This window comes from Eutrigla gurnardus, assembly GCF_963514095.1.
Source record: "Eutrigla gurnardus genome assembly, chromosome: 23".
NCBI classification, from domain to species: Eukaryota; Metazoa; Chordata; class Actinopteri; order Perciformes; family Triglidae; genus Eutrigla; species Eutrigla gurnardus.
Window position 1 is genome coordinate 12151025 of NC_139934.1, and position 26639 is coordinate 12177663.

A 26639-nucleotide genomic window follows, 5' to 3' on the forward strand; every position below is an offset into this window, starting at 1 on the left:
ACGTACGAGCTACCGGCTGCAGCATCTGCCGTCATATATTCACCAGAGTGGAAAATTGTCTTCAGCTCATGAATAACACAAAAGCAGCAGGCGAACATATAAACTCCAGGTGTTGTGCTTGTTGTGGCCAGTGGTAAACTCACTTCTTTCTAACTCCACACCCTCAGATTTATTTTTGTTTTCTAACTTTTAAAACTCTTCAGCTGTGGAGCTTGAAGATACATGTTAAGACGTTCCATGACCTCTAACACACTTTGAATGGGAAATCAGTATTTTTTTTAATTCACAAAATGTTGCTATAATTGCAAGAAAATCCCAGTAATGCCCACTTGAACTTGTCAGCTAATCTGAGATATTAAAACCTCAGGAAGAAGTTGTTTGTGTGCAACATTTTGGCCAAAAGTGCAGTGTATGACTTCGTCATTAATCTTTCAGACTGAAGCAGAAGCCCAGCCTGGTTTAGGCGGCCAGTAATTCTATTTACATGACTTGCATATTACACAGAATCCAATTACAGCCGTTACACACCAGCAGCAAGGAGGGAGCCTGAATCCTGATCAATCTGATATGGAAAGCCCAGTCGTTGTGTTCGTGTGACGGCAAATATTGTCAAGGGGAATACACAGAGCAATATGCCGATACGAAGGCTTCAGTAAGGGCTTTTTTTTTCAATTGTTCCCAATAAGGACTGAGCGTATTAAACAAATTATGAACCAACTGGTTCATAAAAGCTAAGGGCTTGATGTTAGTCTATCATACAACAGAGGTTAGTGTTGTGATATATGGTTGTCATAGAAACGTTTTTAATAGCGCTCAGAGCGGCTGCTTTTCTGCCAGAAAAAGACATTATAACGTGGGTTTGTCAGTGATCTTGGAAGCAGTGACTCATCAGCAGGTGTTGACACCTTTCATCCATATGGTACATTCTGTGTGATTTAAAAAAAAAAAAAAAGCTGATTATTTGATTTTGATAGTTGTGTACTACATCTAGAGCTGTGACTCACATAGCAAAGGACAAAAATTAATTGGGCAACCACAGTTGCCCGAAATAACTGCACTCTACACAATGACGTCACTACAGCAAAATCAGTAGAGAAGCAAGGCAAGAAACAGCTGTCTGCAGTATCTTAAATACTGGCCATATCACAATATGATCATATCGTGACACAAGCATCGTGATAATATCGCATCGTGGGGTCTCTGGTGATTCCTATTTGAAATATGAACATTGACTGATGAATTAAATTGTTTTCATCTGATGCTTTCTAGAATTGAAGCATCAAGTACTATTAAAAAGTTGCTACGAGGGATTCTGCTCCTCTGCTGTTTTCTATAGAGCTAATCTCTTTGTGTGTTTGCTCGTCTCGCTCTCTGTTTAGACACAACTGACAAATATGTTGAGTAAATTTGCAATGTTTTTGAAGTGTATCCATGTGGGAGGGGAATCAGAGGAATTAAAACCCGGGAAAGCAGCAGGAAGAGAGGGGAGGAAAAGTGCAGCATGCATATATATATATATATATATATATTATCATTTATCAGAATTTGATCATTTATATGGTTTGTATTTGATTATCAGTGTTTCTTTGTACATTTGAACTAACAGATGTTCTTCAAAATGCGCTTGCTGAAGCCTTCACTGCTTTATGATTACGTTCGGGTTCAGTCGTGACTTTGGTTGTGTCCGAAATCGCTGTCGTTGTCGATGTGGAGGCAATAAGTGTATTCTAGGGAAAAATAATTTGATTTAAAAGTACTTTGTGGCCATTTATTTTCATGGATTTGTCTCGATGAAGATGCTCTCCCTTAGTCTGTTGGACAATTTTCCTTCAGCGCAATGCATGATGGGATATAGTGCTCGGTTAATGACCATCGGTTGTACACTGCTTTTCAAGATGTGGGATACTTTGAGTCCAATATGTAAGGTATCCTAATGCTCTCAAGAAAATCTTAACCAGTCAAAGTTTATTTTCATTTCACAATGATATCACTGTATGTGTGCTGAACGGTACTGAACGTTTTTTCTATGTGTCTCTTTACTCCAAGCCAGAGAATTTACTCCTAGCCAGCAAGTTGAAGGGGGCAGCAGTGAAGCTGGCAGATTTTGGCCTGGCTATCGAGGTGCAGGGAGAGCAGCAGGCATGGTTCGGTGAGTACACACCACTTTCTGGATGACGTTTTCATGAATGCTATTCGTTTTTTCACTCTTTTTATTGCATCATACTATTATGTAATTATGTGTACTCAGAAATGCCAGAAATAGTCACGTTTGAGGTCATCTGCACAACTCTTTTTCTTCAGGCGAGAGAGGGGGCGTAAACATTTCCCCCACTGGTTTTCCATCATATACGGGGTTAAAGGGTTAATGAACTCCAAACGGGCTGTTGGTTGAGGAAACCAACTTTTTGTGAAGATGTCATCAGCATGCTTCATATTCATGCAATAGTCGTACCGTTTTCTTCCACGAAAACACTGGAAAACACCACGCCTGTACACATATTTTTCATAAATATCCAATAACCAAAACCACTTCAAAAACATAATAATCATTCTGTTTCCTCTCGGGGATTTTGCTGATGCACAAATCCAATTTCCGACTAATCTAAATGTTTAATCATCTCTCAGTTAACACTGTAGCATTTGTGCACTTTTCTTCAGAAAGTTCTTTCTGAGCCGATTTTGTAGAAAACAATGGAGGTTTTTGTCCTAGTTCTAGTTCGATTCAAACAACAATCCAATGAACATCTTCAAATATGCCACTTTCCCGTCAAAGCCGTGTGCAGCTATCTAAAGGCACTAGGTGTGCCACTGCTCTCGGCTCTTTCAACTGGATAAATTTCAGGCCTATTTCTGCTCCGTGTTCCCTGTAGAACAGAGACATAATTGGTGTATTCCCCCGACCCAAGCCTCCATCTGGAACCAGTTCACTTTGTGTTCTGATGATGAGGCGCAGGACTTGTACTACAGGGCCTCCTGCTAGTTTTTTTTAAGTAGGCTGCATGTTACTGGTCACGAGCCAAACTACACACCCACCAAAGTTCTCCTTGGGGCTTGTTAACCTCGGCTCATAAACTCGACTTTACGGGATCCTTAGCCACCGTGACATGTTTTGTTTTTAGGAGAGGGTCCGAACAAGCTTTTGATTGACTTCGATGTACAGCAGGCGCTGGATTCGGCGTCAGGCTCAACAAGTTAGAAATGTGTGGCGTTGTCAGAGCTTTTCTTAAAATAGAGGGGTCGTTCTGTGTGGTGTGTTCCAGGTTTTGCCGGTACACCAGGATACCTGTCTCCAGAGGTGCTGAGGAAAGATCCCTACGGCAAGCCGGTGGACATGTGGGCCTGTGGTGAGACTCTGAGCTAACTGTTGATTTGTTTTTAATTAGGGGGTTGTGGAGCAGCCAATCAGAGGCCTTCCCTGGAGATTATCAAAGGGACTGCTTCAAAAGAAAGCACTTCACAAAATCACGTTTTATGCTTTGTTGTTTGAAGATGAGATAAAACTTTATTCACCCCGAGGGAAATTGTGTTGTAGAAGTCGCAGTCGGCATGGGGAGATATGAAAATTTCATGTTACAATTGGCCTGCCTAAAATAAATGTGATTCATGGTGTTGTCCTGATAATCATCAAAATATGCCTCAAACTCAGAACGCACTGGAATGACTTTACCTCGCATTATGTTGAGAAACACATTTTATTGCACAGATGGAACACATCCTGGAGATCCTAGAGGACAGATAAAAATAATATTAAGTAAACTATAAAAAACCAACAACATTGTGTTCTTAATGATGATTCCTGAAGGGCTCTATTTTTCACTTCTGTACCATGATAGCGAGCTAGACAGAAATTCACCGCAATACACTTATTGTTTCATATCGCGATCCACGATGAAATCCTATTTCCTTGTGGGAAGAGTGTTAAATACCAACAAGGGGTAACCTCACAGTAAAATTATTAAACCACTGTTAAAAAATAAATAAATAAAAACTGCAACTGCATCTAGAAAACAATATCAGTTTTCATTGATGGTTTCCTATTATATTTTATGTCTTTGTCATTGTGGATCTGTTGTGGAAGCAACATTTAGATATGATTTAGATTTGATAAACGGTGCGTACTGAACCACAGAGCGCTCCAACCTGCAACCCTGCATTAATCACTGCAGACGCTCATTGACAAACACTGAACACACACTCCATATAACACACCTGTGCTGACTCACAGAAACAATAGGCGGTGTTGTGTTTGTCGTCACATGAAGCCCCTTTCATGTTTTCCTGGCAACCGGCTAGCCAATCAAAATCCTCCTTCTCTTACAAGCGCTTACTGTTACTGTTACCACGCTTTTCTTTATTTAGATGTCATAAATGTGTGTGTGTTCAATGTGTGTGTCTAGGCGTGATCCTCTACATCCTCCTGGTGGGATACCCTCCATTCTGGGACGAGGACCAGCACAGACTCTACCAGCAGATTAAAGCTGGAGCTTATGATGTGAGTCTTATGTTGACACTCTCAATTTCACTTAACTTTATTGGCGTGAATGTCTGAGCAGTGTCGACAAAGCATACACACAATTCATATAATTGGGGTGGACTCTTTCTTCCTGAAGTATCTCTCTTTAACGCCGTCATCCTCTAAGTTGCCTTAATGAAATTATATTATTATGTACAAAGAAAAGGTTTTGGGTGCTCTGAAGTTGAAACGAGTGTAATGAAGCTCCACGGCGTTGAAACTGAAAGCCTTTAAAGAAATCCTGGTAAAAACTCTAAAATACATAGACAATGGTACATGTTAGAATACAGCTTTATTACTACTGGCTTATTATTTTGTTATACTTAGTGTCACAAAATTCTGTGAATTTTCAAAATGGAAACATTTCAAGGGAATTAATATGGAAGCAAATATGAAACATAATTGACTTTAAAGCCATTGAATAACATGAGTTAACATGAGTTTATGGGAATAAAAGGGAAATAACAGGAATACAATTTAAATGTGGGCGTTAGGCCATATGCTCGGGCTCTATTTATCATACACACCTTATATCATAAACGGACATAATCCATTCATCTGCCTAATAATAAATGAATTTTTCACTCGCATTGTGACATGTGAGTTAGTTAGCACACATAGTGTACAAGAGTTTCTGTGCTGTCATTTCTGGAACAGTTCCCTTCCCCTGAGTGGGACACGGTGACTCCGGAGGCCAAAGACCTGATCAACAAGATGCTGACCATCAATCCAGCCAAGAGGGTCACGGCCACAGACGCACTCAAACACCCCTGGATCTGCGTAGGCGTCTCGCACACACTCGCACTCTCAGTCATCTCCAGACGCAGTGAAGGCAGAACAGAACATTTCTTCCTCTGTGTTTACAGCAACGCTCCACCGTGGCGTCCATGATGCACAGACAGGAGACCGTGGAGTGCCTGAAGAAATTCAACGCAAGAAGGAAACTCAAGGCAAGTGACAACAGGCACATGTTGATGATGCTGCATTCAACTCTGATGTGAAAGTTAAGAGAGATGTTTCTCAGAAACACTCCAAAAATGATAATACTGACTAATAATCATTCACCTTTGTGTGCGTCTCCCTAGGGTGCTATCCTGACTACTATGCTGGCTACTCGCAACTTCTCAGGTAGGACTGAACCAATGAAGATTGATGGCCTTCTTGTTGTGCCTGATACTGGTCCCTTACAAGATCTGCTACATGCAGTCTTTCTAGGCCCTGATGGCAGGTTTTACCTGGACATGTGTCTTTATTTTGTATTTAGGGATTCTTTTAAATGCTGCCCTTCTAAATGCAGCTGGCTGCCCTTTGAGACCAATAAGCTTCTTCAGTTGTTCAGACTGACTGAGCAGACGGATCAATGCCGCCCCATCTTCACGTCCCGTTTAAAGGGCAAAGTTGTCAAACCGAGTCGAACATTATTGGTATTTCTCTTTATGACAAATGACGGTTAAGACGGCTACATTTGTATTATTCACATTCGTTTTATATTTGTACACGTTAAGCTGTCTGTTGGCCACATTATGACTTGTTTTTCCTTCCTTCCCCTTCTTGTGTGGTAACTCGTGTGTAAGGTAAGAGTTCGTCTTCACAATGACGTTTGGTATTGAGGCATGCACGTCCACTAAAGCACCAGTATACTGACAGTGCATCCATCGGTGGCCATGTTGGAGGAAAAAATGCATTTTATATTTCAAAATTCCAATTGTATAGAAAGTATATACATAGGAGTTTTTAGGAAGGAACAGTCTGGACAGTGAATGTCCCTACAGTTTAATTAGTAACATTATATTGAACATCTCCCTGTTTAAAGCCTCTGTTGATGTGATTTTTGGTGACTAGGAGTTTGATTAATCAAAAATGACATTTAAAAACTGATGATGATTAAGCTAGTTTTAAGTCATGGCTATGGCTAAACACAAAAACCCACCTGATAAGATAAATTAGTATGCGCTGTACTGGTATTACAGTCGGTATATTATTTTTTTCCTTAAAATGTTCCTCCAATGTGGCTGCTAATAGATATTTCATGTCAATGCAAATAACTCTTGCCGATAAACACCCGCCTATTTTAGAGTTTGTACGTCACCTCATGCTTTCTTGCCACCACCAATCATCTGTTTGTGTCTCACATTGTCTTTGCATGTAAACCGGCACCCCAAAGACGCATCATTTCAGCTCACTCCTCGCTTACTCCATGCTGTGTTCACAATGATTGCATACAAAGTCAATGCAAAGACACAACACGATTAAGGCGATTTATGCAACATTTGCAGCTACAATGTTAGCATAGCCTAGCACCCATCGATCCAAACTCCATTCAGAAAACAAGCATTTTAAAAGTTGTTTGCTTGTCTTCTTGCTGATAGACCTCACAAAGCATGACTTCAGACTTTTCACAAACCGGCGTCATTATGTTATTACTTCAGCATCCCTTTTATCCGTTTATTGCAGTTAATCACAGCTAAATCTTTTATTTTGGGTTCAGTCTTGCTAGATACAGTAAATATAGCTTGGTGAAATCCACCGAGCACCGCTGGATGCTGTGATGAACCCAGACAGGACGGAGTTTGGTTTCCCGGCGTATCTGGGACTTCCACATGTAAAAGCAGCACTGCTGGTTATTTCATCCATGATTGATGAAACGTTGTTGGTGAATAAATACAAATGATCAAGCGAATAAACTTGCCTTAATAACATGCGGGGCGAAAATTCTAAAAGTCTTTCTGTAGCATGTTTGAGCTAAGACAAGTGTGCAGAGGACGAGAAAGAGAAGCTGAAGGGGTCAGACTCCTGGACTCTGCTGCTTTGAATGCTCAGCGCCGCTCACAGCGTCCTACTGTCTCATCAGATGGATCTGATTGCGACCGATGTTCACGCATTGTTTTCTGTTTTCCCAACAGTAGCCAAGAGCCTGCTGAACAAAAAAACGGATGGCGTCAAAGTAAGTTCAGCTCCCCCGTCGCTCTTCACACTTCTCTGTTTTTTTTATTGCTTGCACTGAAATGCATCACGCTGCATCCCAGCAGGTTGTTCTTTGAACAGTGTTTGCAGTCAGTGAGCTCGAGCGGCACTTTAATACTGCTCTGGTTTAAAAATAGGAGCTCAAGTTGCATCAGTGAATTTGTCTCGGCCGAGGTTCCCAATAATTATCCCTCTCTTTCTTGTCAGTCTGTGTGAGAGGAGGAGGAACATCTGTTGTCTGTGCTGAGGAAACCATAGGAAACTAATAACGGATGATTACATTATGATTCCAGGGAGAGAGGGAGAGAGAGACTCTGCTTCTAAATCTGTAACTCAATTTCACCCTTGTTTAAGATGTTGATGAGCCAGACTCTTCCCCATCACAATCAGCCCTTGAGCTTTTTTCCTCTCATGCCTGATTCAGACTGCAAGTGATTGTGTCGGTACGACGGTCACTTTGTCAGAGTAGGTGATTATAGAGTCATAGAGTCATGTTGAGACTTGGCCGTGACATGACACACTAAACGTCCCCGACCAATCACAGCTGATCGTCTTTCACCACGTGTGTGATGTCATCCCTACTCCCTGGGTTGCTGAGGTCCCTCTACTATTTCTCTCCAGCTTTATTTCTTCACTCCGTCATGATAGTCCCTCGAGGAAACAACCACGAGGCAGGGCTGTTGTTGCCGTAGTAACCTAAATGTTTCCTCCGTTAAACCTTCCTTCACATTTTCAAGTTCCAGCTCACATTACACGTATGATGTTTGTAGACTCAAAAAACTGAATTCAAGTTTCAGTTTTACACTGAAGACAAGCTAACTGCCTTGTTCATTCACCGTAAAACACACTTCATTCAAAGTGGACAGAAACAAAATAAAACTTACCAAACACTCGGCTAAAAGGCTTTGATGGGCAATTCCTAATCATTCCATTTGACATTTGCAACCCTGAGAATCCCGCTGCCTCATCTTGAAGTCCTTTTGTCAAAGGCTCATTTCCCTTTTAATCAAGCGCACCTGATTAGTGCGTTTCTTTTGTTGTTGATGAGCTCCTGTTGCTGGATGTCCTTTTTATTTGACTTTTAATCAATATAATTACTTGTTCTCATGCTAGTTACCCACATCACCTTTTAAATCCAAAACAAAGTTTTCCATCCCACCAACTCTTGAAGGTAAAACTCGCCACCGTTTACGTGGATGTCCCGTCAGTGTTGATGGTAAATGTAGTGCATTGAAGCTAGAGCTCTTCGGGGGCTGATGGCCAATCATCTGTGTAATGATATAAGAAGGGCTGATCTGATACATAGTGTCACCACAAGTGTGTGTGCGTGTGTGTGTGTCGATGTGTGTGTAGCACAGGTTAATTGTTTCTCTTGTTGTGTTGTGGCTGCTCAATGCAGAAAAGGAAGACTGATGGTATCGAACATTTGAGGGTAGGCCTGAACCTGCTAGCCAGCTGCTGAGCCAGATAGAAACCTGCAGTAGTTAGTTAGTTAGTTAGCAGTAGAAAACCCCTTTTATTTAAATTCCCCCACAAAGCTATTAAAGACCGGGGAGGCACTGAATGTCGATATGGAGGGAAGTATAGCTCTTCTTCCAGGTTCTCCCTTCAAAGTTCTTGACGTTTTCCTGGTAGTCTCTTGGGCTTTTATGAATCAGTTCAACCCAAAGCCTGAAGCTGGACTGTCTCACATGTTTGATAGTGTGATGGACACTTGAACGCAACATTCCCTCCACAGCAGCAGCTTGAAGAGCGATTGTTTCGAACACTAAGTTCTGTCACTTCTGCCCTGTCCCGTCTGTCTACCTGTCTGTCCACTCTGTCACTCCAGATCAACAACAAGGCCAATGTGGTCACCAGTCCCAAAGAGCCTGTCCCCACTCCGTCTCTGGTACACTGTCTCGCTGCCTGCATGCTTGCATGCCCGTCTCTGTCTAGCAATCCAACTGTCCAGGCTTTCTTCCCCGATCACACAGCTACTTTATCATTTTATTGTCCATGGTGATTTTTTTTTTCCATAAAGCTTAAAACCACAGATGTCTTTAGTGGTTGTGTAACATGAGCTGCCCACATGCACTTCTGGATTACTTTATTGCACTGCAACATTGCTGTACATGGGCTCCATTTTCCTTTGTTGTTGATGACGGCTGTAATGGCAACACTGGGGCCATTGCATGTCGGTTGTGGCCAATGTACTGTTGCCACAGGTTTCAAGCAGTTGTTGTCACCCAAACTGGGGACAAACACTGGTTTGCTATTGGGTCGATTTGTGTCGTTGGGCGAGCCACTTTCACCTCCGAGTGTACTCACCGAGTATTTCTTGCCACTGTAAATAAACACTGTTTTCCCAAAAAGCTCTTGACTTGAATCAGGTCACTGTTGCTAATGCTAACTAAAATAGGAAAAGAGTAGAATGTTGTAGTTGCTATGGTGACAACATACATCAGTGGGGCCACAAAGTGTTAACGCAGCTCGCCGGGAAGAGAGCGGGCGGAGAAGTGGGGGGGTGAGGTGGAGGGACCGTCAGACCCAGAACTGCTGCTCTTCACTAGCCTGCTGCTCGTCTCATTATCTGGAACCACTGTAGCAGTAAAGCATGGCAGAGCTAACTAGCCAGCTGTCCACTAGCATGGTAGCTACTTTGCCTCTTCCACTACTTTTAATGTTGCACTTGAAAAAAATGAGTTGAGGAAAGTTGTCACTCATCTGACGATATTGCCCTTATTATACTCCCATAGTATAGTGGAATAGTGGTTTCTCTCCTTGACATTACAAACTTTCCATGCTGTAAGTTACTGTCGGGGACAAGATTGACATCAATTATATTGAGGTTGGTTTGATCTGTATTGAAACGTAAATGTAAAAACAGCACTTTGTGGTTTCCATGGGAGGTACAGGATTGAGTGTTGTTAGCAAAGAATAATTCAATGTAAAAAAAAAACTGTCAAACAGACAAACTGCTGATGATACTAAAAAGTCAACGTGTGACACACCTAACACTGTCCGTACAAACAATCCCTCCACTTCATTTTGATGTGTAAGAAAAAAACGGAGGCCGAGTCCTGAGGTGACTAGGGACCATGTGGTTTGTCAGAAAACATGATCACTGTAATAGAGTTCACCTGCAGACAGCCCAGCCTTCTCCTTCGGGGATTTAAGTCAAAGCTCATTCACATCAGGGTCAGCTGGGACGCGGTAACATAACAGCAATAGCATGTCTGTTATGTGCGAGTAGGAAATCCACCCTGACAGTCTAGTTCTGTCCTCTCCAGTGTTGAGGATTTCTTTCATCTCTTTATGGTCATACAGATATATACTCAATGTGTGTATTAAGTTTTGTGAAATGTCCTTTTGCATATTCAACATTCAGTCTTTTCATGGGGTATTTTAGCTGTAGAACAAGAAGTTTGTATCTGACGGCTGTTTGCCAGGAAGGCAGCTAGAAGTGTTAGCTGATCATTTCCAGACTTGATTATCTGTGTTGAAAGATGTACTTGATGTTCAGGGAATTGTCATCATTCTCATCTCTGTGAATTCCCACGTGTTTATGGAATAGGAGTAGAACGGACATTAAACTCTTGACTATCACAAAAGAAAATATTGATTTGCTATTAGTTGTTATAGTGACAACACAACAGGAAATGTTGTTGCAGCTCACCGAGAACGGACGTAGCTCTGGAGAGTGACCCGCCACAACCCTCACAATACCAACAGTACACATACAAATTACAGCTGATCTGACCGCGCTGCTGCATTGATTTGAATGGGAATGTCCGTTCTTCTCCTATATTATTTCTATGATTTATAGTAGTGATTCTGTTTTAGTCCCTAAGTAGCAATTTTCCCGACTTCCTTCACAATTTCCTTTCCTCTTTTCCTTTCTTGCACAAATGCTTTCTGTCCAAACGTTCTTCCTAACACTCTTTCGTTCTGCACCAACCTCTCTTCCTACTGTTGGTCCTCTCAAATCAGGAGCCTCAAACCACTGTTATCCACAACCCAGCTGATGGAAACAAGGTATACAGCTGATCGGATGCTAGTCTGAAGCCATCTTTTAGAGTAGAGCCTTCATGTTGCTTCTGATGATGATGTCTGTGTGCCGTCGGATGACTCGGTAAAACAAGGGGCAGCTGTATTTCTGTTGAATGTTGCATGTTGTTATCAACTGTTGCATGCCATTCTTTGACTTCTTTTTGTCCATGTAAGTGAACAGTTTAGCTTATTATTCTGGCTATCAATGTGTTCGTTATCATGTAAGATTTGAACATAACGAGTTTGTGTCATCCTACATGCCAGTGTTGACAGCGTTGTGAAAGCATGTTCTATCGTTGTCATTGCGTGCTGAAGGGATTATGCATGCTGTTGAAACGATGTGAAGGCCGTGCAACACCACTGGTACCAAGGTTGTGAATATTTAACAGAGGAGCCTGGAGTCCACCATGTTAGTACAGACGTACGTTATCATTACCAGCTGACAGTGTGGGAACACGTGCATGCTTGTATCGTTTGCTTTGTGCGGTGACATGACGGTGTTGTAGCTCATCGTGTAGCAAACAGTATGTGATCATCTGCATAGAGTGTTGTGTATCATACAAAGAGTTTAATTACAGATTCATCACTTATACCAATGCAATTATCTGCTTTCTTGTGTTTGTGTGTTCATGCACAAGCATGACAAGTAACGTTTCATGCAACATGCCACACTTTTAAAATGCAGTTTCCATATGAAGGATAATTCAATTTAGGTTTAGCAGTCGTTCCTACTGCTAACAATAAGATAATACTCGCTTGTTAATTGCTGGTAAAATGTTCTCAAAAGAAATGAAGATCAGACACTGAAAATGAGACAGAATGACAATATTACGATATACAAATTTGCCATGTATCATATGACTACTACATTATATGAATACCGGGATGATTTCAGGCTTCTAAAAGGTCTTTCACAACGTTTCTAATGTCATTAGACTTCATTGGAGCAACATCGCCAAGTTTACTCCCCAGATCACAACAACTCATTTCTGTCACAGATCATAGCTGACAAAAATGAAATGCCAAAACTCAGATCTACATGGTTAATAAACCAGAATTATCCTTTAATATCTAGTTACAGTTACTCGGTTACCTCGGCCGTGTTCTCACCCCGTCTCCCCGTGACGGTGAGGTTGTGATTATGAACGCTGATCTCGGTATAACTTGTTGTGGTTCTGCTCACATGTCTCGTGTTTGTCGTTGACAGGAGTCCAGCGAGAGTGCCAACACGACCATTGAGGATGAAGATGTGAGAGGTAGGAAGCATTCAAACTCTTTCCTCCAAACCTAAGTGCTGCGTTTTGATGTTTATGCCTCCGCTCTTTCCCCTCTTTGGATGGCATGCACACACAACTAAACTCCATTTTAATTACATTTTGAGGGAAAAGGATTTTGTCTTGCATTATGTTTGCTTTTAGTGTCGCAAATTAGTTTTCCAATGTACTAAGTCAGCTAAGGGAGGAGGTCTGGGTGGTGGACGGGTGCAAAAATTATGATCGTGTCTCACCAAGTAGTTTTGTCAGGTTTGTGTGTTTGAATTTACTTCAGAATACTTTTCCCTGTAAATGTAAATGGGACAGAGTGCAATGTAATTTTGTAGGAGACAGAGTTGCATGCTGTTACTAAGTTTGGACTGCACCCTGTTACTGGTGGGGACTGTTGTAGGGATGGGACGATATAGGATTTTATCGCGGATTGTGATTCAAAATAAATAAATAAATACTTGCAATAAGTTGATTGTGGGTCATTTCCATTATCGGGATAATTGAGTAAACGTATAGTCATGAGTGACTTGAAAAAGCTGTAATTTGTTGTTAGGGTAGACGGGTGAGCCCATTTCATTTTTTATTTTTGCATGGAGACCGTATGATTGCTGATCATCATATTTAAGATTATTTGATTGTTTTTCACTTTTCACTGACTTTGTTTCTTAAGGTTGAAAGGGATTCCAGTATTCCTGCCATTTTAAGAGTTTAAAGCATGTTTAGATTAACGAGAGAATATCTAAGTGAATCACAATTATTTTATCCAGGATAAATGTGACAGGAAATTTTCATATCGTCCCATGCCTAGTTTATTGCATGGATTTGTTGCATGCTGTATTTTGTATTGTTTCTCAGTTTCATCATGTTTTATTTCTCATTGAACATAGTGCTTAATTTGGGTTGTCGTGGCCCTTAAACCCTGGTCTGTTAGTGGGAGAATGAGCTGTTTACATCCTGTTTGTAGTAATTTGGTTGGACTCAGCCAACACACATGAACTGATTACTTTGTTAATTAGTGCTGTAACCGTTTGTGTATTCCTGTCACGATGACCGAGGTGAGCACAAAAAGCGTATTGGCGTGCGAATCAGTCACACGATGGCTAGCACAAATGAAAGTCATATAACAAAGAGACGAGGAAGGACCTTTGTGCTTGAGTTCAGTGAAGTGGACATTTCAGATATTTGTTCTGGTTGTCCAAAGAGTGGAATTGATTTGTGATTGTCTCCGTTGTCTGACTGCTCACTACAGAAGTGACCTTTGCTGGACATCTGCAGATAAACTGATAAATGAGATTTGAATCCCTTCCCATTTTTAACATTTGGTAGAAGTGATTCTTTGTCATGTGAGTGTTTTCTGATTGTGTTAATCCTCACATTCAAATCTTTCCCTGCAGTATGTGTGTGCCAGCATCTCCCATACTCCAGAACAGGACAATGGCCATTGTTATTCATGGGTGATTGAATTGCTCTACAATGTTCTACTTACGATGGAGTTCAGTATCATGTCGCAATCAGAGCGTCTGCCTACAAAGAGGCTTAGATATCTTGATGAAATGAGCAGATTGACATTTTGTGTGATTTCAGCAGTAAGCACCGTTTTAAAGAAGCTGTCCATTGCACCGATGGCAGCTATCTCCTATTTCGTGATTGCGGCTCATTTGGACCAATGAGGATGGTTGGTGGCTTCCTATTGCAGCACTAAAAGCATTAAGAGGCCACTCAGTTTTTTGTTTGGTGGCTTGGTTTAAAGGTGAGACAGTATCCTCCTTGAGAGATGTTTTTTGTCGGGGCGATTAATATAATTTATCGCCTTTCAATTGAATCATACCTTGTTTATGGAGATATTGATCTTTCAATAGAAGAGCAAACACATAATAACAAAAATGTCTCAGAAATTCAGAGAGGCAATGCCACGCCCCTTCCAGTGTCCTCCAGCCTGATATCTTTTCATCTGATTACATATTCACATCCCTGAACGTTTTCTCTTACAGCTGGTGGGAGAATTAAGGGCCTTTGAACAAACTGTCATTTCCTGCATGCTCTTCATTTATTCTTCATTTCATGTTTTCATTTTTCTCCAATGTATGTTTCCTGTCGTTCACCTACATTTCCTTCCATCTATTGCCTCATCTCAGCACACTCTCCCTCCTCTAGTCCCCAAATCTATCACCTCAAGCACTTAGACCACTGCACCTCTCACAGGCCTTCCTCCTCCTCGTCTTCCTCCTCCTCCTCCTCCTCCTTCTTCTCCTCTTCCTTCTCCTGCTGGTACTCTCCTAGCGTTTGGCCCAGTGGTGAGGAGTGCTGCCAGTACATCCTTCGGGCACTGGTGGCTGCCAACCTGCTCCTCTTCTTCACATCTTCCCTTATGGTCTTTTTCTCTGACCATCCCACCACATGCCACTGTGGCCCCCATCACACCCCCACGCAGGGGCCTGGCCCCCAGCCCAGGGTGGTCCTGCCCCACCTAAGCCCCACCGACTCCCAATGTAAGTCCATTTCCCAGTGCATGGGAAGAAACTGAAGGCTTTCGCTCCTTTTCACATCACTGAAAGTATTCACGAGTAGCGAGAGGTAGAATTCCCTAAGATTAGAAAATACATGAGGAAAGTTTCTGATAGTGGGGCGACGGCATACAACATACACATTTTTTTTTCTAAATTATATCTGTTTTTAACAAAAATGTTGTTGTTGTTGAGCCCATTGACGTCTAGACCTATCTTTTGAATTTCATTCAATCACCCAATAAAGCAATGGTCATTGCAGACACGCCTGTCAGACATCTGAACTCTGAGTTCACCTTTCTAGTTAACAAAGTGTATTTTAGCCATAATGATAACCAATCAAACACATCAAAACCTAATAAAAACTTACTTCCTGAACAACATACCTGTATTACTCATAATATGCAAGCATTCAATTCTTAATAGCGTGTTATTTAGGCCAGTTAAGTTCAGACGATTCATGCGTGGAGGACTTCCTCATACCAGAGGCGTTGCTCAGGGTATTTTTCTACTATTTGTAAGCCAGATAAGCAGGGATAATGTTTGGACAGTGTGACCAGCAGCTTCAAGGTATGTTAGATCAGTTAGTCATGGTGTCGCCTGTCAGACGGATTGGAAGGTTTCTGACGATCAGTCAACACATCGGTTAACATTAATACTGTAAATCCTTTACAGAAAAGTAAGCCGTAGTCTATTTGTAATTGTTTAACTGTAGACTCTTTACTATAAATGTACATTGAATGTGCCTGGCATTTTAATTTTTTTTTTGGATTTTCAGAACAGTTTTGGCTCAATAATATCATGTACTGCAATTTGTATTACATCATGGTCATGATTAATGTCTTCTTAGTTATACAGCATCAAAGGGACATGACAGGCTATAACATCATGGAAGCTCCAGACTCATAGAAAAGGTCACCTTAACTCTGCTCCTGACTTAAAGTGGTTAAGATATATTCCACATATTCCATTTTTAAATTGTCCGCTGCTCTGAAAACAGTCAGTGTGGCTTTTATTAAAAATAATATTGAATATATTATCAAAAAAATCTAAACCAAACCACACCTCATCCACTGTCAGTAGTACTGTTGGTAGCAGCTGTCTCATAGCACCCCCTATAGGTCAACGGCTGTCACGACACCCTAACATCTCTTCAGATTATGTGAGGATTTATAAGTTGCTAACTTTTTCTTTTTTTGTGTGTGTGTTACCCTTTAAAATCGGACATTGTGTGACCCCTCATCATGCATCATAGCCTTAGTTTGAGAATACTTTTAATTACATTTTTTTAGTTTTTGATTTAAATATTTCTAACTGAGGCCTTATGAAATAAGTAAATTCTATAATGAATCAGCCTTCCTGCTGGAGTTGTGACAGAGTCTCGTGTATTTCTTCCTTTTAGTTCATTATTGCTTGTGGTGTTCATGTCCTTCTTTACATTTTCTGTGCTTCACTTGAGGAACAACACCGGTAGACTAAAACTAGAGTTTGTGGGCTGTTTTAATCAAGACAACAAAGGGTGACTAGAAGTCGAGGAAACATATTGAACCGTACGATCTGATTTAGCCTAACTTAGGGCAAAGTACGATCTCTTCCTGGATTGGTGGTTCAAAGAGTTTACTCACAGTGGTCTGTTTGCTCCAGATGTGGGCTCTTTTTGATGCCAAACAAAGTAATACAAATGATTGAACATTGTTAAAGGAGCTGTGTTTAACATTGAGAACATAGCAGCTACTGTAATATAGATAGAATATATAGTGGAGTAATGTCTACCTGAGCAGAGAATAGTCACTCTCCCTCTGTGTGTGTTGTGATCATAGCTTCTCTGCTGTGTTGATGCCACACATGCCTTTAGTTCATGTTCATGCATGCAATGCAATGAGAGTGTGGTTAGCTGCAGATACGTAGCCTTAGTATCATTATGGTCCTCATAGACACAAACATTAATGTGTGTCTTAAATAGGATTCAGACGGTATCTGATATTCTATAGACATTAATGTATTTTTTTGTGTGATGCATCGTCTTCCTGTTGTTTCAGTAAATGGTCCTGGTCCTGCTACTGCTGAAGACCCTTTATCTGCTTAGTTTCGTTGTATTTATCACCATCTGCTCCATGTGTTTGTGTTCCTACCCATTAGAGGACATGTGTGCCAACCTTCCGTCTTTCTGTCCATGCTCTAATAAGACATCCCAGAGGAAAAGACTATTCATTATACAGCTGACAGAAGCTCACAGGGCATTATTTCCACTCCACAGATACTCCACAGAGTATCTAAGCTCGTCATACTTCACACTCTTAAATGCCATCACAAACCTATTTTCTCTGCTTTATAAAAAAGGCATTAATCCAGGCTGGAATGCAGAATAACTAGAGGCAGGAGAAGTGAAGCAGTCTGACAGAAAGGAAAACTATTTACTAGTTATACCACAGAATAATCAACCCAGGCTGTGAAAAGTGCAATCTGTTGTTTTCGTGTGCAGGGACACAACATCGTTCGTGCCGCTCAGCATGAAAACGATGCCAACGGAAAGTTAGTTGGGATCCTTTTTCACGGCGGACACGCACATCCAGTTTGCAACAACCAGAGCTAGAGATGTCGCATTAAACAGTAATACAGTTGGAGAGGTGGATCAGCCCAACAACAGGACTTTCCTCCAGGACACCACGTTTCCAAAGGTCTTGTCATGAAGTAGGGTTGTTTATTGGATTACATCCAAAGTGTCAGAAACAAGTAAAGGACTATTTTCAGCTGTAGCGTTGGTAGATCATCTGCATGGCCTCTTCACGTCAAGACGCACCTGATGTGTGTGGATGTGGAAATCATGTGAATCAGTTTGCCAAAACAACTGTGCAACGTGTTGAAGGTCCTTTTTGGCCCCACGTGGCCCCGTGAACAAACCTGTGTAAACCTAGTCAGTGTTACATTTCTATTTGCAAAGTAAAGTCCACACCGTTATGTCAGGCTGGGAGAGCAGCCAATCTGAGGAAGGTATTCTGGTTGTATGTTTTGAGCCCGTCTGACGCTGCAGCTGGCAGTTTTTAGTCTGGAACCAAAAAGCAACGTTGACGAGGGAGAATGTCATGCAAGGGAATCCGTGCACAGACTGTGAGTGTGCAGTTCTCTGGGAACGACAGTGGATTTCCAGCTGTTGAAGGTAACGGTGGATTTGCAGCGTCGGAGTGTGATTAATTTCTTGACTTTGACTTCATCTCCACGGTGTAAATGTCCTGGGTCTACTTTTAGCAGGCCACAACAACAGCACTTATTCTTTCCATTCATTGTTTCCTAGCTCACCTACTTAGCATGAAAGGTAATTTTGATGTTGTCGTGTGTCGACTAACTTCCCCCCCCAGTCGTTCCTTCATTCATTTCTATGTGACGGTGTGTCTGTGTCAACCTCAGTCCCTGGATGTTGTGATTGTGGATCCATGTTGTCCTTGTGGTCCACATCGGTCCATTAATAACATTAATTCGTGCTTCTTTTCATATTGATGAGGGATTGCGTGCCTCCTCTAATCCAACATGTCTTTGTCTCGGTCTCTCAGCTCGTAAGCAGGAGATCATCAAAGTCACTGAGCAGCTGATTGAGGCCATCAACAACGGGGACTTTGAAGCCTACACGTTAGTTGAACGTATATACTTGTACATCTCAAATGTCTGACGGATTTTGACCTGTAAAACCAAATCTTTTCATCCTTGCCGTTTCAGGAAGATATGCGATCCTGGTCTCACGTCCTTCGAGCCGGAGGCCTTGGGCAACTTGGTTGAGGGCACCGACTTCCACCGCTTCTACTTTGAGAACGGTAAACAGTTAGTGACGCATGGGAGCTGTCGGGAACGCAACGCAAACTTTTCACGGGCCGAGATTTTATGCAAAGAGGCGAATGAGACGAATGTGAAAAATAATATTTAAAAACCCACAAACAATCCCGTTGTCAAAGTAATGAGAGACGAAACATTTGCTTGGTGTGAACATGTTTTCCATGATGGTTTTAGGACACATTTAAAGAAATTGTGTCTTGTTTCGCTTTTATTTGTCCACCTCTTGAAGGTATCTGAGATTTCTGCATTACATTTCATTATTAGTGCTCACATAGTTGACAAATGGCAAAGTAATACAACTCCTCACTAAGATACTAATAGTAAGTAACCCTCCTTAAATATTCCTCTATAGGGTTCGGCGTCAAACGGGCCAGAAACCTACTTGCCTCAAGTCATTTTTAATTGCCCTGATATAAATAGTGTTATTGATTAGCGGTTATCAAATAACAAAGTTAATTGTCATGTCTTTATTTAAGTAAATTAATCTGGAGTTTCCACCACATCCTTTAATGCCACCCAGCCAAACTGTTTCCATGGTTACTGATTGGCTGATCCGTACTGCATAGTGCAATTCGACAGAGAAGACAGACGTCTCACTGCTGAGCTACTTCCATCATCAGCTCTGCACACGAAACATGTTTAATTATTATTTTTTACCATTTGCCCAATTGCCATTGAGTTGCTCGATTGACAAAACCCATTGCAAGTGTTTGACAGTGTGTGTGTCTTCCCTCCCGTCCTCCAGCTCTGTCCAAGGGGAAGCAGCCCATCCACACCATCCTGCTGAACCCCCACGTCCACCTGATCGGGGACGAGGCCGCCTGCATCGCCTACATCCGCCTCACCCAGTACATCGACGGCACCGGCATGCCTCGCACCATGCAGTCAGAGGAGACGCGCATCTGGCACCGCCGCGACAGCAAGTGGCAGAACATCCACTTCCACCGCTCCGGCTCGCCCACCGTGCCCACCAAGTAAGAGACCGCAGAGTGGTAACACCAGGAGATCAGAGAACGTTCCCTTTTCACTGTTGTCTCTACTGTTTCCACTAAATATCACAATATAAAAGGTTTTCTGCTAAAGAGACAGCCATCCATCTGTTAAGTGTTTACGTCTCCAGTCTGAGCTGCAGCAACAGCTGATTTGTTGGTTTGTTTACATGACGTAGCATAACGCCCGCTGTTAGGACACGGTGTGTCTCTCTCTGACAGACTGTCGTTGAATTATTAGTTACATTCCATTTTCAAAGGATATTTTCTTAGAACTGTTGAAATCCTGAGCCTTTTTGATGAAGTTACCTAGAACACTCGGAGCAGGACAGTTTTATTTCTCACTGGAACAAATTGCCTTTGATTATAGGATTATACAACAATTAAAAAGGAATATGAATCAGAAAAAAAAAAAATGAATCCACATGTGATTTGTGTTTCAGTTGAGAGAACCAACGCCTGACAACGGACCCCGCCTACTAAGTATCCATCAGCTCCCTCAGCCAATCCCTGCCCTCGATAGCTAGAGCTCCGCCCACTCAGTGTGCTGTTTACATATTGTCGCTGCTGGACTGATGATTCATTGTACATGTTGCGGGGGGGGAACAAAACAAGGAGAAAACGTCAAGTCTTGACTATCATTTTGTAGTGAGAGTGTTTTTCATTCTGGGAGTTTTTTAAATCGCTATGTTTTAACTAGAAGGAGCCAGTCGTCCCAGGTGATTAACTTGTAATGAGCTGGTGAAATAAGTGAAACTTCCAGTCATCATGTAGTGACAGTTTTTCATTTGAATATTGCACATATTGAGGACTCGTGAGCTGTTTCGTGATGTTTTTTTTTTTTTTTCGCCTTTTGGCACAACGACCAATATATATCACATATCTGCTTTTTACTTCTTTATTTGGAAATTCTGTTAAAAGTCAGGCACAAGCTTGCTTTTGTTTTGGTGGCGTATTAGTTTTGGTAATTGACGTTAATCGCTCTCTCTTTGCTTAAATTTTACCAATCTGTTTTCAAATATGTTTACTATGAATTTTAACTACGTGTTTAAAAGGGAAAAATCAATGGAAACGTGTGTTTTACTTTACTACTCCGTCATCACAGGGCAGCGTGTGAGAAGAGTCTCTTATGATAGAATGTATAGACTATGGACATGCATTTAATTCATTTTAATGGTTCTGGGACTCTCTCCAGTCAAATCATATTTTCATACAGTAAGGCAACTAATTATGTGAATTTTATCGGCTATTTTGTTGTGTTTACGCTAGATATTGTGATGTTGACACCTGTCCCTCCACTTGCCATTATGAATGCTTTCCTTTAAGGCCTTCCAACCTCGACCGAGTCCCACCTCTATTCTTTGTCCGACTGGTTACGGCACCATGTTTTACACTGGACAAGACTAAAGTAGAACTGCGATGTTGGTGATGACAGAAAAAGCCACATTCAGCTGAAACCTGCGGGGAATTACATTTTTACTCATAATTACTAAGCAGTAAATCATCTTTCTAGTTCTTGTTACATTACTTTATTTAGTGTCACTGGTAAATGAAAGGGTTCACATATTCACATCTTAAGGTTAATATTTTAAAAACACTTCATGATTTAGCACGTTGTGAAATGGAGTCCACTGATGATTACGTTTGTGTTCAGGATATTGAGAATATTTTTCTGTTTGCACTCTTTTGTTTAATCACATGTCCCTCACACAAGCCACACTTTGTAAGATGCTTTAAAATTCCTGATGGGACACTGGTATCAATGGTAATATAACAATGATGGGACAAGCCTGGTGTGTGTTTTACTAATATCAAATAAAAAGTGTCAAATATGCCAAATGACTTGGTTTATGCTTGTTTTATTTTGTCTTCTTTTCCTGAAGAATATTGTATAAAGATGTCTTCATATCCTATGACTTTTTTGTTATAAAATAATTTATTTTTATCATACATTGTACTTGTAGTGTCAACAAATTTGAGCAGCAATTCAAATGTTGTGGGTTCGAGTCCCACTCGACTCATATGATTGCACATTAAAGCTCTGCTCTACGATTTGAAAGATAATTTTTCTGATCCAGTCCTCGCTCACTCTCCTGCTCATGTTTCATCCCGACCCACTTACGCGTTGGAAACTACGAGCGGACAAGACGCTTGTTGTCCTGAGCAGTTCAGGTGTGGAGCAGGGCTCTCAAGTGTTTAACTGAGTTCAGAGTGAGATTTTGGCTGAGTCTGGCGGGGGTGGGGAGGGTGGCGACAGATCGCCGAGCAGTTTGGGATCGGGGACTTACTGCAGTCGGGGTGAGAGAGAAATCCAACCGGCATCCGCTGCATTTACACCGATAATGTGTCATCGTTCATATCCTTAATAAACACTATTACTGCTTTGTACATGTTGTGGAAGTCCCGGACACACCGGGAAACTAAACAACGTCCTGTCTGAGTTCATACCCGGAGGGGGATGTTCCCATTCATTGCGGCAAGTTTCAAGAGACGGCGCCACCGCCCGCAAGCTCTCGAAAATCTTTTAAACTGACCAATGATTTTTTTAGGACTTTTTCATAAATTTTCGACAGCCTATAGTATGACTTTAAAAAAAAAAAAATATGACTAAGGCTTTTTGTGGCTGTTTTGGACTCACCTCACTCAAACTTTGATTGACACGCATTAACAACCAAATGTTATGACTTTTAAATCATTTAAACAACATTTTATGAATTTTGTCGATTTTTCACCTTTTTTTCGACATGTTTTTTCCCCCAAAAAAATTGACCATGGCTTTTTATGCCTGTTTTGGACTCACTATACTCAGACTTGGCGCGACAAGCGATACGAGCGATTTTTATGAACTTTTTATGAATTTTGGCGATTTTTCACTTTTTTTTCGACATGCTATAGTACGACTTTTTTTTTCCCCAAAAAAATTGGACCATGGCTTTTTATGGCTGTTTTGGACTCACTACACTCAGACTTTGATTGACACGCGATATACAAGCATATGTTATGACTTTTACACCGTTTTTACAACATTTTATGAATTTTGTCGATTTTTCACTTTTTTTTCAACATGCTATAGTTTGATTTTTTTTTCCCCCGAAAAATTTGAGCATGGCTTTTTATGCCTGTTTTGGACTCCCTACACTCAGACTTGGCGTGACAAGCGATACGAGCGATTTTTATGACTGTTTAATATTTTTTAATCATTTTTCATGAATTTCTTTTGACAGACTTTTTTGTGAATTTTTGACATGCTATAGTAGGACTTTTTTTTTTTTTTGAAAAAAAAATCACTAAGGCTTTTAATTGAGATTTTCTCTTGGCATAGACACCTATTTAGTTAGCAGTGCAGAGAGAGGAAACATGGGAGAGAGGGGAACGGGAGATGCAGTAAAGGACCTCCAGCCGGGATTCGAACCAGTGTCGTCTGCATATATGTGTACATGGGTATATGGCATGCTCTCTAACCACTACACCACCTGCAAGCCATGGCTATTCCTTTTTATGACTTATTTGAACTCATTACACTCAGACTTTGATTGACACGCGATATACAAGCATAGGTTATGACTTTTAAATCATTTCTACAACATTTTATGAATTTTGTCGATTTTTCACTTTTTTTTCGACATGCTATATAGTATGACTTTTTTTTTCCCCGAAAAATTTGACCATGGCTTTTTATGCCTGTTTTGGACTCACTATACTCAGACTTGGCGCGACAAGCGATACGAGCGATTTTTATGAACTTTTTATGAATTTTGGCGATTTTTCACTTTTTTTTCGACATGCTATAGTATGACTTTTTTTTTCCCCAAAAAAATTGGACCATGGCTTTTTATGGCTGTTTTGGACTCACTACACTCAGACTTTGATTAACACGCGATATACAAGCATATGTTATGACTTTTACACCGTTTTTACAACATTTTATGAATTTTGTCGATTTTTCACTTTTTTTTCGACATGCTATAGTATGACTTTTTTTTCCCCACGAAAAATTTGACAATGGCTTTTTATGCCTGTTTTGGACTCCCTACACTCAGACTTGGCGTGACAAGCGATACGAGCGATTTTTATGACTGTTTAATATTTTTTAATAATTTTTCATGAATTTCTTTTGACAGACTTTTTTGTGAATTTTCGACATGCTATAGTATGACTTTTTTTTCCCCACGAAAAATTTGACCATGGCTTTTTATGCCTGTTTTGGACTCCCTACACTCAGACTTGGCGTGACAAGCGATACGAGCGATTTTTATGACTGTTTAATATTTTTTAATAATTTTTCATGAATTTCTTTTGACAGACTTTTTTGTGAATTTTCGACATGCTATAGTATGACTTTTTTTTCCCCACGAAAAATTTGACCATGGCTTTTTATGCCTGTTTTGGACTCCCTACACTCAGACTTGGCGTGACAAGCGATACGAGCGATTTTTATGACTGTTTAATATTTTTTAATAATTTTTCATGAATTTCTTTTGACAGACTTTTTTGTGAATTTTCGACATGCTATAGTATGACTTTTTTTTCCCCACGAAAAATTTGACCATGGCTTTTTATGCCTGTTTTGGACTCCCTACACTCAGACTTGGCGTGACAAGCGATACGAGCGATTTTTATGACTGTTTAATATTTTTTAATAATTTTTCATGAATTTCTTTTGACAGACTTTTTTGTGAATTTTTCGACATGCTATAGTATGACTTTTTTTTCCCCACGAAAAATTTGACCATGGCTTTTTATGCCTGTTTTGGACTCCCTACACTCAGACTTGGCGTGACAAGCGATACGAGCGATTTTTATGACTGTTTAATATTTTTTAATAATTTTTCATGAATTTCTTTTGACAGACTTTTTTGTGAATTTTCGACATGCTATAGTAGGACTTTTTTTTTTTGGAAAAAAAATCACTAAGGCTTTTAATTGAGATTTTCTCTTGGCATAGACACCTATTTAGTTAGCAGTGCACAGAGAGGAAACATGGGAGAGAGGGGAACGGGAGATGCAGTAAAGGACCTCCAGCCGGGATTCGAACCAGTGTCGTCTGCATATATGTGTACATGGGTATATGGCATGCACTCTAACCACTACACCACCTGCATTAGCTTTTATGGCTGTTTTGGACTCACTACACTCAGACTTGGCTTGACAAGCGATACAAGCGATTTTTATGACTTTTTAATATTTTTTATCAATTTATTTTGACAGACTTTTTCATGAATTTTCAACATGCTATAGACTTTTTTTTTCTCGAAAAATATGACATGTGACAGTTGTCATCCTGGCTCCATGGTGCAATGGATAGCACGAGGGCTTCTAGTGTCAAAGAACTTGAGCAGTTATTCAACTGTTGTGCGATTGAATCCCACTGGAGTTCTATGGTTGTACATTATCCCTTGTCGGAGTAATGATGAGCTCATTTTATCTCTCATTCCCATTTTTGCAAATTTTTTACTCTGACTTTTTTAGTAGAGTATTAGTATAGTTACCAACTAAATATTTTACCACAAATAAAAGTAGTCCCAAGCGAATGAACTGGCCTTTAAAAACAGAACACAACTCGTCTCTTTCTTGCCCCTCAAATAATGTCTCAGCAACGGCGTTCAAGCACTCCTTCACAATTGTCCCATCACTAAATATTTTTTTATGTTGCCCCAAAATCCACAATACCTTTAGCGAACATTCGTTTGCACGTTGCTGGGCTGTAAATGAATGCGTGATGAGTTGGGTAGATCTGTCATACTGGCCTTGCAGTTCGGTTATTTTGCGTGCCCTCAGCTTGGACTTCAGTAGATAACTTTGCTCAAAATATCTGTGCTTTGTTTCGTAGTGGCGCTTCACATTCCCACTTTTGATTAATGCCACGTTTTTGGAGCATATGAGGCACACAGGTTTGGAACTGCCTGCCGGAAGAATGAACATATATTTCTCTGTCCATTCATCTTGAAAACAACGATTTTCCATATCAAACTTCCTTCTTTTGTAGCACACCACTTTTGAGTCCACTGGGGTATAATAACTCTCACTATACATTCAGACAGTACTACAACACGGTGAACTCACTATTTAGTGAGTAGTCAGTGATTTTAAGACTCAGCCTCAAATATGGACGTCACCTTCTGTCAACACCAATTGGCTGCTAGAAAGAATGACATCACATCCTGTTTGACACATGTACAGTTTTATTGTTCTGCCATGTACACACTGCAGCTGCTATGCCTTGTTAGAGTTTCAGGTTGATTTACTTTTTTTAGTAATAATTTGATAAAGTCATACATGCCCGCATAGATATTAGCACTGTTAATATGTATATATTCTTATCACCATGGAAACAAGATGCTCATTTATCAGATCGTCAGCTGTCTCTTTATGACATTTTGTTTATTCTTCCATTGGATCACACACAAAGTAAACGGCAACGTGAGGATCGCACGGTTACATCGATAAAGTCTCAACTGTAGATGAACACCAAACACACTTCACCAGCCTGTACACAAGTCAACATCCTGTCCTGTTTGTGATGGCAAACATGAACTTCTTTACACAC

The 26639-nt window shown here is 40.7% G+C and overlaps 1 protein-coding gene across 14 annotated transcripts in view; it reads left to right on the top strand.

The window, feature by feature from the left end:
* Positions 1-21934, top strand: part of camk2d1 (calcium/calmodulin-dependent protein kinase (CaM kinase) II delta 1) — a gene marked incomplete at its 3' end in the record, with an annotated part of 57751 nt that extends 35817 nt beyond the window's left edge. For 2 of the 14 annotated variants that reach the window (XM_084002649.1, XM_084002643.1), the window contains exons 7-20: positions 2047-2149; positions 3261-3344; positions 4398-4492; positions 5171-5293; positions 5380-5463; positions 5599-5641; positions 7417-7457; positions 9309-9368; positions 11450-11494; positions 12717-12765; positions 18827-18902; positions 18990-19084; positions 19849-20077; positions 20536-21934. In XM_084002649.1, the coding sequence (XP_083858775.1) occupies positions 2047-2149; positions 3261-3344; positions 4398-4492; positions 5171-5293; positions 5380-5463; positions 5599-5641; positions 7417-7457; positions 9309-9368; positions 11450-11494; positions 12717-12765; positions 18827-18902; positions 18990-19084; positions 19849-20077; positions 20536-20539 (1131 nt within the window). Of the gene's footprint in view, positions 1-2046; positions 2150-3260; positions 3345-4397; positions 4493-5170; positions 5294-5379; positions 5464-5598; positions 5642-7416; positions 7458-8876; positions 8910-9308; positions 9369-11449; positions 11495-12716; positions 12766-18826; positions 18903-18989; positions 19085-19848; positions 20082-20535 lie in introns of those variants that run through there. The other 12 variants (XM_084002646.1, XM_084002654.1, XM_084002651.1 and 9 more) reach the window with 11 other exon arrangements.
* Positions 21935-26639: the final 4705 nt, after the last annotated feature.